Here is an 18715-nt window from a genome sequence, read left to right on the forward strand (position 1 = left end):
CCTTTTGGTTTGTCAACTTTATTTTATTTTTGATTGGCCCGACCACGGCCAGCCTCTCCCCCTCACCCCCTCCAAGTGAACACAACTCTAATTCTAGTCAATATTACTCATTTTTTTCTTGTTGTTACACTGAAACCTTACAGTTAATTAAAAATTGTTAGCATTCAATCATGGTCACTCTGTGTGTAGTGTGAGTTTAATGTTTACATGCAAAAATTCTCTTACTATGAAATTAGGAGATAACTGACTTTTGAGGATTCGTTTGTCATATATATAAACAAAAAACCAACAACCTTTTTAGTTTCTAAAACAAAGGTTTAGATACCCCAATATAGAAAACCAAAGGGTGAAGGAACTTTTTAAGTTGGCCTGAAAAGGGGAGCCCTGAGATGTCATTGTAGATGAACTGCTTTTTGGGGCTGGACTGCTGTTATAATATATGACTTTAATAGTGTCATAGTAGAATAGGCCTACCCTACATGCATACATATAGATCTAGGCCTATGTGGCCACTAAAACCGTAGCAAAATCAATTGATTGGAAAAAAAATTGCAATTATATTATAACAAACATGAGTCGCGTGTGAAAGTAAAAAAACCAGTATAATAACTCTGAACATCAAGCATTGATTAAAATTAGGAAGGGGATAGCCGTACTTAATGACGGCTAGACTGCTAGGCTTGCCAAGTACGGCTAGACTGGCTGGCTAGTCAAGTACAGCTAGACTGGCAGGCTACCCGTACTTTAAAATGATGGCTAGACGGCTGGGCTAGCCATACTTAATAATGATGGCTAGACTCTGACAAACAGCAAAAAATATTTTTTGTTTGCAATACCTAAAGTATTTGTATTTGAGACGAAACCGAAAGGTGCCTTACTGATAGTGCATATATTTTAAACCTGAATAATTAGCCTACTAATGAGACCTGTGTACTCAACAGGTTTCTAATAGGGCCTGAAATAAGTACGGCTAGACTGGCAGTTATATAAATGCTGTACAGTGGGTTGGAAGTCTGAGCTAAAACTGTCATGGAATTTTTTTGTCGAAAGCAATGGGGTGTTGTCAACCGTTAGCACTTTAGTCAGTATGTTCTGCCTTTCTTTCCTCCAGCAATATGAGAGCTGTATGATGTGCAGTGGATTCTATGGCAAAAGCTTTGGACAACCTGTGTGCAGCACTTGCCATTTGTTCCTGTTTTCTATTGACTTAAAGGAAGATGGAGAAGAAGGAGACAACAGAGCATATGAGGTACTGTGTAATAATAATAATCAGGTAGATAATTGTTTCAACTTTAGTATCTAAAACAAAATTGGCAAATGTTTGTTCAATGAAGATTTGAAATTCAAAATATATAAGCTGTACTTTTTCTCACTTTTTGCCATCTTCTTGCTGCTTTATATATATGTTTGTGGTAAGTGGTGCTGTCTAAAGATTTACTCCATATTTTGTATTTGATGTAACCAGTTCTTGTATAATGTGTGCCTTTGCCTTAAAAGTAATAATAATAATAATAGATAGCATATATATCTGTTGTATGCGAATTCCTGATCAACAGCCAGCTTTATGCACTTTACAGTCTATATGTGTCACGACGAGGTGGAATCAGGCGCTCGTCAATTTTTGTGCATGTAGAATTATTGGTATCATTTTAAAGCTTGTTCATTTATCTTGCTTTTGATGAAAAAAAAATACTCTTCTATCTTGAGCAGAAGTGAAGATATTTGTCATCAAAGGAGGTAAGATCACTTTGTTTCAGCGGTAAAAATAGCAAGAAAGTGACCCCCAAAGTTTGGTAACTGCAATAGCTAAAGAGGCCTTGAAAACTGAAAAATTGTATATTTTGAGCTTTTAATCAATGCTTTTCAATTCAATATAATTCACATGGAAATGTGTTTTATTTGGACATTAAAAGGTGGAACAAAAAAACAAAAATTTGATTAACCCTATCCGTACGTCATGTTTTACTATCATCCATATACGACGTGGGGAACTCTGTGCCACCACTTTCAAAGAGGAAATTTACTCTTTAGTCTGATCCATACGCTTTGCATAGCAGTCTGTCAAAATGATTTTTAGAAAAATACTGAAAGTTTCCAAGAGATCTTTGTACTTGAAGTACTATAAAATGGGAAGAATAGAACTCCCGGGGCACAAAAGGACCCCAGAGCGTGTGGATAGGATTAAAATTGCGAAACTGATGGGAAAATGCCTGTTTCTCCAATTTTGTTATTTTGACGAGCGCCTGATTTCACCACTATGTGTCACATATTATTAAGATGAAGCTGTACTAATTATGTTGTTCATTTTCTTTTTCTTCTGAACGCATTTTCCTTTTCCGGTGGAAGCTTTGAGCTGTGTACAAGTGTAGTACTAAGGTGTTTCCTATATGAAAACTGAAATTTAGAAAAAGTGATTGAGAAAAAAAATGAAGCAAAGTGAATACTATTTGGAGGAGACAAAAGAAATAAATGTGGAGTTCACTGCACATTGTTTTAATAAAACTGATGAAAATTAACAATTCTTCCATCACTGTCTGACAATGACCAATGCATCTGCAGAGGAGAATATCTCTTAATGTTATATAGTTGAAATGTATAGGTTGTAGAATATGTGTCAAAAATTGATTGTGTGTGTATGTGTCCCTGGTTTACCGAAAACTAGTGAAATTACCCCCCCCCCCCCCCCCCCCCAGAAAAAGCCCAAAACACACGCACACAAAAAGACATGTTTGTTTTCTTTTTAAAAACTTTCTAAATATATTCTCTTTTCCAAAAGAAACTTGACACATTTTCTTTAAACATAATACTATTAAATCAAAACGGATAATGATGATATTTATGTACAGTGCAGTGTGTTGGTTTTACTGTCTTCTGAATCAATTTCGACAGCACAACTAAGTGAGTTAGCTCAATTCTGTGTGTTCAGTATGAATTCATTTGTTAACTTTTTATTTTGTTAAGCATGAGTTTTTTTGTGTTGTCTTCGCTATCAATGTGTAGCTTATTTTAAAACCTACGAAAGGTGTGTAAAAAGTTTATGAAAACGTCGATTGCATTTGAACTATGAGCTTCTGAAATCTAGAAAAATGTTGACTTTCAATCATGCCGCGTCTCAGTGCAGACGAGCGGGGGCGTGCTGTAGGGCATCTCGAAGCAGGCGTTCCAATGGCGGATGTGGCAAGGATTTTTCACTGTAGCAGGGAAACCGTGTAGTCTGCAGACCAGGTACATGAACACAGGAAGTACAAGAGACCGGCCAAGATCAGGGAGGTCGCGGGTAACCACCCCGGCACAGGATCGGTATGCACCACCCACCTGAAGGACAGGTTTCAGTCTGCTTCCCATACAGCCAGGACCCTCCCGCAACACCAACCAGTGAGCACACAGACAGTTATTCGTCTTAGGTCCTTTTCACGGATGAGTCTAGATTTGTCCTAGGTCGCTAAGATGGTTGAGTGTGGGTATATCGCCGTAGAAATGAAAGGTTCGCTGACCAGTGTATACATGAAATCCCTAACCGGGGATATGGGCTGGTGATGGTTTGGGGCGGAATCACAACAGACCTCAGGACGGCACTGGTACATGCTCCGACAGCATAGAATAGCGCCAACTATGTAGCCACCATCTTGCAGCCACATGTGGCACTGTTTGTGCAGAACCATGCTGGCTACACCTTACAACAGGACAACGCTCGAGCCCATCGTGCCAGGGTGACACAGCATGAACCCGATTGAAAATGTGTGGGATATTCTCGGGCCTCAAATCCAAGAGATGAATCCCGCTCCTCAGAACAACGCTCAGTTGATTCAAAGCCTATCCAACGCTTGGAACGCTACCCCACAACATCAAATTTCCAACATCGTCAACTCTACGAGGCGCAGATGCCGCGCCGTCATTGCTGCAGGCGGCGGTCACACAAGATATTAATCCTGCCGAACTTTCAGACATTACTTGAAATGCTTTTGATTTGACCAGTACCAGTGTATTTTGCTATCAGACATTTCGAAAACCATAATTTAGGATTATGATGTCAGTGTAAAGTTTCTTTGTGGAAAAAATGCACGTTTTCTGATTTTTTAAATTTGGACCTTATCATTTCAGGAGGGGCTTGAAGCACCAGGTGTGTATTATGTGCATTAAAGTACAGGTTTTCAAATTCAGAAATGCTTCTTCTTTTTAGATATAAAATGTTGTCCCTGTGTCTGCAATGGTTTATTTTTTTATTTAACACTATTCTTTATGTCAAGTTTCTTTTGGAAATGAGTATGTAATATATATCCGTAAAAGTGTCTGGTATTGTTTTTGTACTGTTTTTTTTCCGTCAGATTTTGGAAGGCTGTTTTAGACCTTCATATTGTTTATTGTAAGTGATGTTACTGAGTAATTATGTTTTTTATGTTTTTTCTTCCAGAAAGTGGATTCTGATGACTCAGGTACTGAGGAGCCTGGGGCAGAGACAGACTTCTACGCCAGCAATGACATTGGAGAAAGAGAGGTTCGTGTCTGGTTTGGATAATTTGTTTTTATGTAAAACTGTTAAAAGAAAATATAACTTGAGTTTGATGATTAGCTTTCATTTATGAACTGTTTCTTGTGAGAGTAGTAAAATCTTGTCATTGATGCTGAGGCTGAAAGATAACATGACTTCTTCAACTTTATGATATTCTAAAGTATCTTTCAAAACTCATATTGGTTTTTATGTATGTATTTGCAAATTAGCACCTAAATGTGATCTTTTTGTCAGTATTTATTATTTTTCAGATGTTTATAACAGGTGACCCATCCTGTCGTTTTCTTTACTGTTTTCCAATTGTATTATAAAATAGGACATTTTCATGTAATCTGTTTCTGATGCGGATTTAATTACTTTTTGCTTTTTACAATGAGAACAGTTTCAAAATTGTATTCTAGTACAAGTCTAGAGAGTAAAAAGATGTCTTTGAAGAATCACAAAGTAGCTTGTCAAAACTAGCTGATACACTTCTGTTTCAGAAGTGTAACATCAGCAAACTAAAAATGTGCCAAGTCCTGAAAGCAAACTTTTATAGAAGAGAGGAAAAACTGTTTCCGTCTTTTGACAATTGTACCAACATTATGTATTTTTTCTTTCTTTTTTTTTTTGCAAAATATTTTTTTGAGCACGTGCAACCTATTCCGGGCATAGTACATTTTTACTGCTGGCCGATAATATACAGGCAATCCCTGTTATCCTTGTACCCTGAAAATTGAGAAAAAGCATTTTTTTGTAACAATGTGAGACTTCATTTTCATATATTTGAATATGTTCACAACCAAAGGTTCAGCATCAGGCCCGCAGGCCGGCCAGGCTGAAGGCTGATCGTCTGACGGAAAGGATAAATGCCTTGACCATTCCACGAGAACAAGATGTTGTTCCTGTTGGTCTTATTGAATCATTGCCTCCTGAGGGTAAGCCTTAGTGGTTTCATGAAATGAAATGATTTTTTTTCCACACAGTTTCCTATTAAAACGATTGCTTGCTTTGAGATTGAGATGTTAGTGAAAGGTATTTATACAACAGAGTTTTTCTAGGATGGAGAGTATAGAAAATAGACATAGAATATCTGGTGGTTATAATATTATTGTTACAACCTTTCCGCTAGTTAAAAAAAAAAAGTTTTTGTAAGAGTTTTACGGCACTTGCAACACAATAAGGTCGTATTAGTGCAGAAGATTAGAAGTGTTACAAGAGAGTAACAAACACAAAAAAGAAGGAGGGGAGATAGAGAAGATACATTTTTTATAGAGGAAAGAAGGAACAAACCACACCAGAGCTCCCGCCAACCTCCCACAACCTTTCTGCTTATATTTTATCTCATAGTTAAAACAGATAACAGCCATGCCTACTTTATACTTATTGAAAAGCAAAGGCAACTTTTAGTATGCAACCTCTTTGTCTGAGCAGTTAATTTTTTAGTGTGAGAAAAAAAAATGTGCTGAATTCATTTCTGTTTTGGAAATTCTGTTGATTTAGCTGTGAAAATAAATTTTCATAAGAAAAATTGAGAGTTCACTCTCTTGATTTGATAATGCATATATTTCATTTTCTTTTACTGCAGTGCTTCTTTTAGTGTTCAAGAACCTTGATGACATTTCATTGTGGGTAGCAAGCAATGTGTGTACTCGCTGGCGACAAATTCTAGACGGGGAGATATCTCAGTCTCAGTGGAAACATTTCCTGCAGCTGCGCTGGCCTCTCTTTCAACCGCAGTTCAAAGTCCGTTGCTGGAAAACGATATACTCACAACTGTAAGTTTTGATTCTTTATGAAGATGTTCTCAATTAACTTTGGTCAGAGTTATAAGGCTCTTGCAACTCAGTTAGGTCGTATAAATGCAGAAGATTAAAGGTCTTACTTGAGAGAAAATGTAAAGAGTAACCAAAGAAAAAAAGAAGGAGAGATTTTTTATTGGAAAGAAAGAGCAAACCACGACAGAGCCTCACATGTCCACTCAGTTAAGTTTTTATGATTGTTCAGCGTTATGTCTGAAAAATATATGTTCTATCTCTGTAACGAACATTGTTTCACTTGTGAATATGCTTGCTATTTAGTGACTATATTGTGTTCCATGTCAAATGATGATTTGACTAGTCTTTTGGTAGAAAGATTTTTATTTGAAATGTGAGAAGGTGATGTATTTAACCATGCCCATAATTTCTTTTGTAGTAATTTTTTTTAAAGAAAGTTTTTTAGTCTGCATCTTTTTCCCTTGTGGTTTAATTGTCTTAAAGCTTTCTCAAATATAACTGCACCTGCCTTTCAGAAGTTCGTAGACCTTGAAGTGAGGGTATGTTTCTGTAAGTCTTTTATAAGTTAATTCCTTGTTATTGAATTAATTGTGAACTGAATTAGTTTCACTTTTGCTTTTCAGATTATTGAGTTCACCATGTAGATATTGCTTAGAGAGTATGATGCTCCAGGTATTGTATGTTTTCAAATTAAATTTTTATTAAGCTTGTTTTAGTTGTGTATATCATTCGTTTATTTCTGGGGGGAAGAAATGTTAAGCAGATGTCAAAGATATGCTGTGTGATCATAGAGTATTAACTATGATATTCAGATGAGATTATTAACCTTTTCAGTCTCCCTAAAGTGAATGAAAAGAGGGAAATTTTGATCACTTATATATTCCATTTGTATTACTTACCTTCCTGAAAAATGAAAACAAAATTGATGTGTATAGAAATGGATATAAGGTAGTTAATTTGTTAGAATGTCCTGAGTCTGTGCTTGGGTACTTACAGCAGACACCCGGTGCAGTTGAAATGTGAAATGCTGTTAATCTTTATATGCATGTTATAATGTATGTGTGCTGGAAATGCATGTGTATATGTGGAGGGGGTATGTCTGTTCTGCATGCTTAGGTGTGTCTGTTCCTCTTGTGTCTGAGGAGGGGTGGATAGTAATGTTTTTGTATTTGTGCATGTGAGTATTTTCCTACTTAAGAGATGTTGTACAAGTTAAAATAGTACTCATTGTAGTCATATGTGACCATTCACACCTGTATGCATTTGGGTTGGTTCACCATTTACCTGCTCTATGGGTCTGCTATATATATGCAATTAAATTAATGCAGTTTATATCATCTTATTGTGATGCCTGTTTATGCACAGAGCACCCCACCCATAGAGGAAAACTCCTGGCGCCATCGTCGCCTGCGCAGCGAACTGAAGACACTCAGAACAGACCCCCCTGAAGGCATTCAGGCCACACCCCTTGACAGGTACTGCTGCCATTGGCAGGCATCCATCACAGGTCCACAAGGCAGCCCATACGAGGGGGGACTATTTCTACTTTATCTACAAATACCGCAAAAGTGAGTGAAAGTTCTCTTTTGATATTTTTGTCTAAACTCGTTTGTTTGTTTGTTTGTGTGTGTGTGTATATGTGTGTGTGTGTGCTTTATTTTTGTTTTATATGTTTGGTATGCTGTGATAATCAAAGTTGAATTTATTCCACTATATATGTATTTTTAGAGCTTTTCTACCTATGTTTCACGCAAACACGTAAAACAGCCTCTGAATTATTCAACACAAGTTATGAATAGTCTTTCTTCCAGGCCTTTGAAATGTGGATAGGTTTGACATGATTTTGAAAAAAAAAGAAAGGTATCAGAGTTTCAGTCTCGGGAGAGGTAAACCAGGATTGACCATTTTAAATACCTGTCAAGTATTTGTTGAGACTTCTCTTAAAAGCTCAAACTATTCTTTAAAATCTTTGTTTTTTTGCACTTATAAACTTGGCAAGATGATAGCAGACTATTAGTATTAACTCTCTTTAAAATATTTTTGTCCTGTCAACATAAGTAGGCCTACTTCTTGTGGGGAATTTAGTTGAGAAAGATAACACTTAAAGGACAAAACACTGAAAAGTAGACCAAGACTTCAGGGTCTGTGTCAAAGTCAACTCTGAGAAGCATTTTTGTGTAACAGTCCAATCTTGACACAAACAATGTTTTTGGCTTTGATTGCATTCTGGAATTTCAGAAGTTTGTATGATTCTTGGTGTTTCTTTTTTTTGTTGTAAAACTGACGGACACAATTTTTCGAAATTACTTTATGTGTGGATTTTTAAGATGCACAATGGTTATGGCAATTTAGAAACTAAAGAGGTACTTAAAAAACAGAAGAGGCTATTATTATGGTATGAGAAAAGGTACTGAAATAATGTGTTTCTGGAATTTGAAGTCACTGCTTATTTCAGGCCTATGCTGTGACACTTGTATGGGGGGTGTACTGATTGTCTTTTTATGATTTGTCTAGAATATGTATAGTTTTACTTTGAGAAGTACTACTTTTACTGTTGATACAAATTTTCTGTTGTAAACATTAAGTAGAAATACGACTGCAAAAGCTGATGTATGGATATTTACTTTGAGTGAAGTGAGAGAGCATTCTGTATACAACTGTATTTGCATTATAAATTTTATCGTTGTAACTTTTGTCCTTTGACTGTTCCCTGAATGTGAATTTTTTTCATTGATCCTAAGGACTCTCACAGAATGTTCATATTTCATTATGGTCACAGATTAATCACGGTGACTGACTGGTTTGCATGAAGAAATTGTGTTCTTCATTGTAATTAAAGTAATGGATTTGCTGTTTCTGAAGGAGGAAAAAAGGTCCTTGGTTGGGAGAAGAAAATAGGTCTAAAAGATTACCTTTGTATTTGAAGCTACAGGACATACTTTCCTCTATGCTTTGTTTTCCGAAGCATATGATGTACAGTTGACTGAACATCCGACAGTGATACAAAAAGTGTAAACTTACCTTTCTTTGGTTGTCGTCACAGATAAATAACAGCCGGTATTTGCTGTCCCTGAACTATAGCTGATAAGGCTACACACTTGCAGTCATTCTGTGTCTAGTCAAGTTGTTTCAGTGAGAAAAGGGCTAAAAAAAAAATGTCAAGCTCTTGTCCTGTTTGATAAGCATCGCTTGATAGTTAAGTTACAGAACACTCAATCCAAAGTGATTTTTATTTCTTTTGGTATCCTCTATTGCAAAGTAATCTTTCTTCTTACTTTTTGCTAGAGAACAAAGGGTTTCGTTTATTGTGGTACCTATCTTTTAGATCTACCTCTGCAGTATATGACATGGTCACATCTTATTGATAGGATACATTTTCCTTTGCTGTTTTCCTGTCCTGGTTTAACTTAAATGAATATGAATAAACAGAAGAGGGTTTCAGTCTGTAATATGTTCCTGTCATTTCTGGGACCTCCCACAGTACTAAAATGCCAGTGGATGTTTCGTCGAATAAGTATTTATTATTTGTTGTCTTCCTCAGCTACCCAATGCGACCTCCCAAGGTGAGGTTTATCACCAAGATCTTCCACCCAAATATTTCTCGCCATGGGGATGTGGGACTCGACTCTATACACCACAACTGGAGTCTGGCTCTAACAATATCCAAAGTTCTTATCAGCATCCAATCCCTACTCACTGACCCATTCTGCACTGTATGCATGGAGCCCACAGTTGGCAAATTGTTCAAGAGCGACCGCTTTCAATTTGATCGTATGGCTCGTCTTTGCACATGGAAGTACGCCATGCATGATTATGTCATGGCTCTCAACATTGATCCTGATGGAGTTTAGCAGGGGCAATGGGTATTCAGTTGCAGAACAGAATTGGTGCTCCAAGAAAAGTGGGAATCGCCTGTCATAATTCAAGCCTATAGCTAACAGTAGAAGTGATACCACTTTTGAAAGTTTGAAGAAAATTTTAGTCAATATGAAGCGAATGTCACCAAAAGCATACCAGAACTTTCGTCTCTTTATTTGAACCAGTTGTTTGTCAGTATGACCCAGATTAGTTTGTTCCCTTTGTATTGTTTGGAAATTGAATTATTTTTATGACAAATGACAACAAATTCTTTACGTTCCACATGGCTTGGGATGTTGTGAATAAGTGAATGTGATCTTTCATTTTTTATACTCTCTCCTTTCCAAAGAAATGAAATGCCTTGTGGTAAGAAGTTCAATGTGTGATGGGAACTTTGAATGAAGACCCATCTCTTGCATACACAACAGACTATAAATTCTTTATTGTTACCAATTGTGATTTTTCTTTTGGAGGGTGGGCCTTTCCTAAATTGTTGCTTTTATATTTAATGTACAAGAAGTGGCGAAACTCAAGTTAGCCCCCCCTCAAATTGGCATACTGTGAAAAGATCTTTCAGTTGCTGACGAAGAAATGGTAAAATGGTAACTGTTTAACACCCCTGTCAACACTGTTAGGTTTTTTAAGAGATGGGATCTCCAAAAGGACCAAACTGCTGACAGAATAGAAAGGAAGGTGCAAATGAGTGTGAAAACGTGTTAAAAATGTTTTGGGGCTTATGGTACACAGAATACTACTGTAAACTAACACTTCAATTTTGCGCCAATGTAATAATGTAACTGTATTTGCTGCCATGGATTTCTAGCCTGTAATTCAAAGCTTACCCATGTCTCATGTGGTTGAGCATGATATATAAACAAAGGTCAAGCTGAAGTAATGTTTTTTGGGTTTGTTTTTTTTTTGGGGGGGGGTGGGGGTTGTTTTGAGAATATGATATTGTGAGGTATCAAAATTTGCTTTCAATTTCTAAAAACTGAGAGCCTCAAGAGCTGTATGGAGTTATCATTTGCCCTAGTCAGTATTGTTGGCGATTTGAAATTTGCTCCATGATTTTTATGCATTTCCCCATTTCCCCTAAAAGTCTTCAGTTATTTCTATAAGTTTTTGAGAAATTTATCTTTGCTCTGTTATGATGATGATACTCACTTTTGCCACAAATTATATTGTTGCCATGTTTATTCATAATAAATGCATAATGCTGTCTGGAAATTATCGATTCTTCTTTATGTCTGTATGTTTTTGTCAGTTATTCGGAAGATGGAACTCCATAAAATCCCATCCTAACGTAAACACAGCAAAGTGAATGGAGAGCCATGAGAATCATGAGACATCTCAAATACAAAACCAGGACATTTTTTGGGGTGAAATTTACAGTGATTTTTGAAAGAAATTCTGCAAGCCTCTAAATTACTTTGAATTCAGTCTTTTTTCTTTTTCCTTTCAACTAGATTGCCCATTCTTTTCTCTGCTGAAAGCTACCCTTCATAGCACCAAAGGCTTTATAATTGGCTAACCTCATCTGCCATATCTTTTTATACTTTTGTAAAGGTCTGCCAAAATGTGCTACGTAGAGTTCAAAGTAAAGTTGAATGTTTTGGCCTGTAAAGATATTATCAGTGAAAAAGAACCCAAAATAATTTTTTGGAAAACTCTTGCCATTGGGCGTGGCAGCATTGTTTCCTATAAAATTCAAGGTCTCTGGTGCATTTTCCTCTCTTTATGTGTCCTTTTTTGCAAAGATTTTTATCATTTATGATGGCTCGGGCTTGAATTTTTCATTTTTGCTGTGTACCGTACTATTTTAACTTTTGTATGAGGGTGGTTAATGGGTGCTCTGGTTTGGTTTGCTTCTTCTTTCCTATCAAATAGTAAACATCTATCTTCCTGATCTCTCCTCCTCCTTTTTAGTTTGTTACTCTCTTGTAACACCTCTAATCTTCGGCACTTATATGACCTTATTGTGTTGCAAGTGCCGCAAAACTCATACTAAAACTAACTTTTTTTATAGCTATCTTTAAAACTGTTCTCTGGCTCTGAAGTTACATTCTGTTTAGTTTTTCATCTAGATCCATCTTTTACCATTCTCTTGTCTTCTGCAGAGGGACCTTTCAAACATTAATTCTGTATATTATATCGTCATCCTCGCCTCATTGCGTCACCTGTATACTGTGTATAATGTTTTCTACTAAACATTGACAGTGTACTTAACAGTGCAATGTTGTTCTACCAAGTTGGTGCTGTGATCCCTCAGTGTCATTTATTGTTCAGACTAATAGTACTTTCACTCTACAGACTAATGTGAGCAAGATGTTTTAGGCTCCCCTCCCCTTATGTTTTCATTGTCCTAAAATGACTTTCACAAACAGCTAACACACACACATATATATTGTACAATCGAACCTGCTCTAAAGACCACCAGTCCAAAACAATCATCTGTGCAAACAACCACACCCCCCCCCCCCCCCCCCCCAATATCTTATGATGACATTGTCCGAGGGGACCACCTGACTGAGATGACCACTTTTCTTCTTGACAATGGGTGGTCAGTGGTCACCAAGAACAAGTTCGATTGTATAAATGGAAACAGGAGTTCTGGTTGCAAAATTTTATCATAAATGATGGGAGTCAAGTGAGCTATTTATTCACTTTTATTAACAGACATCAAATTATACAAGTAATTCTGATCATACAACATAGTTCACAAATGATACCTTCTTTTCATTTGATACTGCATCAAATAACATATTGACGACTGATTGCAAGAAATGACCATGTCCACTTTTCAAAGTTTCGAGAAAAACAAGTTTGAAATTTTGATCTTGAAATCTCCATAACATAGTCAAAAAAGAAAAATGAATGTGACTATACCAAATTCAGCTATGGCTTACATATTTACAGAGGTAAAAGAGCGATTTCTCCATTTCGACCAAAAGTGGATAAAGTCACTTCTTGTGCTCAGCCATTGATATATAATATAAATATATATATATATATATATATATATATATATATATATATAATCATGAAATTATAAAAAGGCTCTCTTGTGATCAAACGTGGGATAACCCACATTGAATCAAAGACATTTTTAAAGCAAAGGTCACATAGAGAAACAAACTGTCAGCTAAAATAACACAAACATCTTTGAAGATCAATATGACCTTTCAATCATCTGCCACCCTCATCACCCCTTTTTATCTCTTCATGTCCTTGAGCATACACCATCACTATCACTCACACTCAATCACACCAAATTACCCGTGACTGAGCATTCAGCATGTATTTCTACATAACCTCAAAAAATTTTACACCATGGCCCAACACACATTTTGCATACTTGAAAATATACCCCCACCCCCCACCCTCCAAACACATGTACACTTACAAGGTATCAAGGCACCATGTTGTCACAGTAACTCATAAATCAGCAATCTCATAATTAGAGAAAACAGAAGAAAAAAATACATCCACAGCAAAGACAAAAGGATACAGAATAGAGGTACAGAATATAACGCACAAACTCAAAAGAGCAAACTCAAAAGGCAGTAAATATAGCTCTATTATAATAAATTCTAAGACATTCACTCAAAACTTATAATGCACGTCTCGTTATCCCATGTTCTCATACTTGAAAACATATATTACACAACAACTTTTGGTACCAAAATTTTTAATTTAAAAAAAAGTATATTATATATTATATTGTATGTGCCATGAAGACAAAAAGTTGCTTTTTAAAATAAAATGACACTATTTTTAGACGTCCAGGGTTTTGCTCTAAAACTCTTCATAAGTAGTGAGAGGTATGATTTATGATTACATGTTACATGAAGACGGGAAAAAGGAGAACACAGTTTTTTTATAACAGATCTATACTATGAACACAATATATTGTCAACATTAATTCAAGTAACAGTATTTCAAGCTAACTTTGGTTTCAGAATGTTATACAACAAAAATAAGAAAAGAATAAGTATAGGAAGTGAACAAAAGGCAATTGAGTATATAACTTTTATAAGGTTATGAACACTGCGCACACATATATTCGATATATAAAAAAACCCCCAACCCCACACTCAAAAAAATGCAGTACAGTGCCAAACCATAGGAACTCTCTTTCTTTCACTTTCTGTTGTCTTTCTCTCTCACACGTCGACTATAAAATTATAACTAAATGAGGACCTGAAACAAAGATTATAGCTTTAACAAATATGTCATAAAAATTACGAATCTTTACCTTTCAAAACAAGTTTCTTCTTTCTCCCTCTTTATTTCTTCAATATTAAATCAAAATGTATCTAAAGACAGTTTTTTTCCCCCATTATGCCTTCATCAAAGGTCATTAAGGTGCCAGCGATGTGAAAGCCTGTTCAGTAGAAACTTTACACAAATATAATACTGCTGTTTGACTTAGCAAAAACATACATACATGATAAAATTATGACAATAATTGCCTAAATTTACCGTTTCATTTTAAGATTGCAAAGCTTGTACATTAATATTGATCGAATGTTCAGTTTTTAAACCATAAATAAGATGTCACAATCACTCTTCTCACTTCAGGAGTGATCTAAATGAAAAGTGCAAAGGCAACTGGCCATTTCATGAGAATCTAGAGACTTAAAGTATCAGAAAACCAGAAATTTACAGACAATGCAACTACCTTAGCTGGTGCCTCTGTACACAAATTACTGCCACAGTAAGTTCTGTGACGACATGTGACCTGTCATCATTGCATTCCACCCTACACGAGTGGTCCCAATCAAGATGAGTTGAGATGGATATGACTCTGACATGAGTCAGTTCAACAATAGAAATGACTGAAGAACTAAAGAAAGAAAAGAAAGAAACAAGAAACATGGAAATTATGGTCTTGTCCAAGGGCTGGGCAGCACAAACATGTAGTTTAATCGTAATGACCACGACCCCCCCCCAGCAAAATAACTCAGGGTAAAATGGAGTAGTGTAATTTGCCTTTTTCCTAGGCCTGTCACAGGAATGCCCTTTAACATGTAAGCAGATGTTACTAGTGTTCATGATAAAATTTGAAGACCCACATTTCCAAAGTGATAAACAGCAAAGTTATTGACATCAGTACAATGAGATGCCTTAACCTTTCAAGTGACCTTTTAGTCCCCATGGAACAAGGGTGGCACTTGATGCCGAAGAACTTAAAAGACATTACTGGACTATGGACCAGAAATAACCAAATGAAAGAAGAAATTTGGGAACATTCACTGTAGGATAGTTGAAGTTCCAGAAACATCCAGACATGAAACAAGCACTACCCTGAAGTAATATGGGCTGGTCAGATACAAGAGGTGGGCCGTGATAGCGTCGGGTATAACTACACTGCAGCTCAATTTACAGATTTTTAGCCCAGGTACTGCTTGGCTAAGGCCCTGAGGAATTTCGTCTTTCGTACATGGACAGCCCGGCGCTGAATCTGATCTGGGTTGTTGGAATTGATGTCCATCTGACTGAGAGCGCGGAGGGCAGCCTGACGTTTGTCCATCTCTCCCTTTCGGGTGTGCAAGTGCACCAGAAATTCTAGTATACTGACATCCCAAAGGCAGCAGTAGTAGGCGTCCATGGCGTCGTAGACATTCCGTTCTTGCAAGGCTTTGAAGGCAGTGCTGTAGTCCACCTCGTCGAGGAATTGACACAGCACGGCCACCTGGGTGTGGCACTGCTGATACGAGCAGCACTTGATCATACGTCGGTAGATAGTGTCGTCATAGATAGACTTGGGCACAGGACAGGTGAAGAAGTCGGTGGCAACCACACCTGTAACAAGGGCAATTTGAAATGAGACCATTCTACTTTACGGAACAACGAACTAGTTAACTAATAATAATTTAAAGAATTAAGAAAGCATCTTCGAATACAAAGGAAAATATTTAAAGCTTTTTTAATACTTTCTTTCATGAGGGAAAAGACTTTTTTTTCCTATAAGATATACTTCCCATACAGCAAATGAAATCACGGAGCACAATTTCCAGGACAGGGGTCAGTTGAAATATGTTTTATAGGATGGACATGTTCAAGTACAATACACAACAGAATTTGATTTGATAGAAAATGTCCCTGGTCAGTATAGCACCACATCTGTCACAGCAAGACTATTTCAAAGACAGGATTCCACTTAAATCAAGTGGTTAGCATTTCAGAAGACTAAAAATGAAAGAAATCCCACTATCTTCGCTAGAGATTAGAACTCGGGACGATGGCTCTATGAAATAGATGCAATACCTCCTACTGCACAGTAAAAGAAATTACATTTTTTCAAAGAATGGTCAATAAATATATATATTTCCCACAACTACAACCATAGTTATCTTTCAACAACTTTCAGTATTTCAGAACATCACTAACACAAACAAATAATTTCTAATGCTTATTTGAGAAATAAACAAATTGCTATTGTGTATGTTATCAATATATCAAAAGTTAAAAATAGATAAAAAGCTGTGTTGTGGTTTGGGACTTTGCCTTCTCATGCAAAAAACTTAGTTTGATTCCAAAGTGGGGAAAATTTAAATGTAATTACTCAGTCTTTCTGCTGAAATGAAGTATCCTTTTCAGCCCAAGTTTGCCCTATATGATCTAAACAGTGTTTAAACAGGTATACTAAACCAGAAGAATAAAATCAGCTTACCTGACTCAAGGTAAAATTTCATTGCCGTAGAATGCTGGCCTTCTACAAAGTAGATGTCTGCCTGTGTTCTCAGCCAGGCAGGCTGAGTGGGGTCCACCCTCAAACTGTGAGACAGTAGCATCTTCATGGTTTCCTCCACAGAAGACACGGTGCCAATGGATACGTTTATCGCCGTCGGCCACAGATTCACGTATTCTGTGTTAATCTCACTTGTGATATCATCCTTGAGGATGCAGTAGAGTTTGGTGAAAAGAGAAATGAGGATGGAGAGGAGCATAGGCTCTTTGATTTTCTGAACGAAGCTGATGAAAAGATTTCGTGGCAGCAGTCCGTACTGTTGGTCCCTCCTCATTGCACTGTCTCGAGTGGTCTGGGGTCGCTTGGCATTTCCTGTGCACAAAGATTGCATAAAAATCAGAAATAGACAAGGACAGAAATATCGCAACTGATAACACCTGAAAAGAAAGAGGGGAGAGCGATATATTTGATCTGATATTGCATATTTTGTGCCTCCACCAACACATTAAGATAATATAGGTGATGGGCTACTTCTACCCTGCCTGTCAGGATCAGTCTGGGGTTGAGAGAGACACAATACCTTCGAAGAAAGACAAAAATACTCAGTATTATAGACCTCACAACCAGGGAACTGTGAAAAGCCTAATCATTGCACAACAGATGTCGATAAGAACAAAAAAAAAAAAGAAGAAGAATCAAGAATAAAATGAACTTCAAACTACACAAAAGCAGCATACCTGGTTGATACACTCCTAGGACAGCATCCCACAGCTCACGAGCTTGCTTGCGTACATTTTTCTTTTGTACGATCTCTTTGACCAGGCATGCCATGAACCGGGAAAGCTGCAACAGTTTGAACATTCCAAGTTCATGATTTTGATAGAACATATTTCATCAGATGTACTAAGCCCAAAATTTTGAATTTTAAAAAAATAGCCGTTTTCAACCTTTAGTATAGTTCGTTGTGCTCACTCAAGCAATAAGCAATATTTTGTCAAAATTCAAATGCTAAATGTTGAAAAAAGCAAGAAAAGATATGTAAAGTAGGTAAACCTGTTAAAAGAGTGAAAATGATTTTTTCTCGCTCCTGGAAAATTTTGCTTTCTGGGATTAGTACAATTGAACAACTAGCCATTGATTTACTTTGAATGATAAGGGAGCAACACCAGAAAAAGAGATTATGCAAATGAAAACAGATGCTACTTCTTTTTCTTTATCAACGAACCAATAAACCCTGTTTGTAGAGGGAATATCCTTCTTCAGGAATGTCCTGCATGCAACTACAATACCAAGACCATGGCCCATTTGCAGTAAAATTCAGAAACTTCTAGGATTCAATGAAAAGCAGAGAGATAGACAGAATAAACATAAAGAGAGATGTGAAGTGCCAAATATCTTACAGAATATCTGATTTATCACATATTTTAGGTTTTGAGAAAATTCAGGAAAAAAAGCACTCAAACCACAAGTGCTAGTCTTGTTCCAGAATATCTTGAGAGTAAAATAAATCTCACCTCAATGAAGCCATCGGCAGTGTTGCAGAGATCTGAGAGATATCCCCACTCCCGGATGTTACACAGGAAGGCTGAACAGTGCTCAATGACTTCTATACTGGGAGTTATATCTGGCGATTGAAGCAAGAGCTCGGGTAAGAAATAGAAAGACTTCAGGATGGATGAAGACGGTACAAATAGACTGCTTAGCGTAAAACTTCGCTAGATGCAGTTTTAAGACAGTAACATATGATAGAGTCCAGGAATTTTAAAAAAATCTGATTTTCTATAGATTCAAACTGACAGAACATCTCTGGCCATGACATCAAAGAAGGCCTTGAGGACGCTTTAAAGCATTTTTTCCATACCTTGAGCGAAACTTATGAAATGCCAGGGATGAGGA

The 18715-nt window shown here is 36.8% G+C and overlaps 2 protein-coding genes across 2 annotated transcripts in view; one reads left to right on the forward strand and one right to left on the reverse strand.

Annotated features, from left to right (window-relative positions):
• LOC101861609 overlaps window positions 1-11355 on the forward strand; it is an 18060-nt gene extending 6705 nt beyond the window's left edge. Inside the window, exons 2-8 of the mRNA XM_005107184.3 lie at window positions 1112-1249; window positions 4412-4495; window positions 5298-5427; window positions 6078-6267; window positions 6891-6939; window positions 7633-7835; window positions 9809-11355. Of these exons, the coding sequence (XP_005107241.2) occupies window positions 1112-1249; window positions 4412-4495; window positions 5298-5427; window positions 6078-6267; window positions 6891-6939; window positions 7633-7835; window positions 9809-10118 (1104 nt within the window). The 3' untranslated portion in view covers window positions 10119-11355. The remainder of the gene's footprint in view (window positions 1-1111; window positions 1250-4411; window positions 4496-5297; window positions 5428-6077; window positions 6268-6890; window positions 6940-7632; window positions 7836-9808) is intronic.
• A 1420-nt stretch (window positions 11356-12775) lies between these two features.
• LOC101861839 (integrator complex subunit 8) overlaps window positions 12776-18715 on the reverse strand; it is a 28745-nt gene continuing 22805 nt past the window's right edge. Inside the window, exons 18-21 of the mRNA XM_005107185.3 lie at window positions 18334-18443; window positions 17557-17662; window positions 16802-17191; window positions 12776-15930 (exon numbers count right to left, since the gene is read on the reverse strand). Coding sequence (XP_005107242.1) covers window positions 15518-15930; window positions 16802-17191; window positions 17557-17662; window positions 18334-18443 — 1019 coding nt within the window. The 3' untranslated portion in view covers window positions 12776-15517. The remainder of the gene's footprint in view (window positions 15931-16801; window positions 17192-17556; window positions 17663-18333; window positions 18444-18715) is intronic.

Source organism: Aplysia californica, unplaced genomic scaffold (genome assembly GCF_000002075.1).
Source record: "Aplysia californica isolate F4 #8 unplaced genomic scaffold, AplCal3.0 scaffold00584, whole genome shotgun sequence".
NCBI lineage: Eukaryota > Metazoa > Mollusca > Gastropoda > Aplysiida > Aplysiidae > Aplysia > Aplysia californica.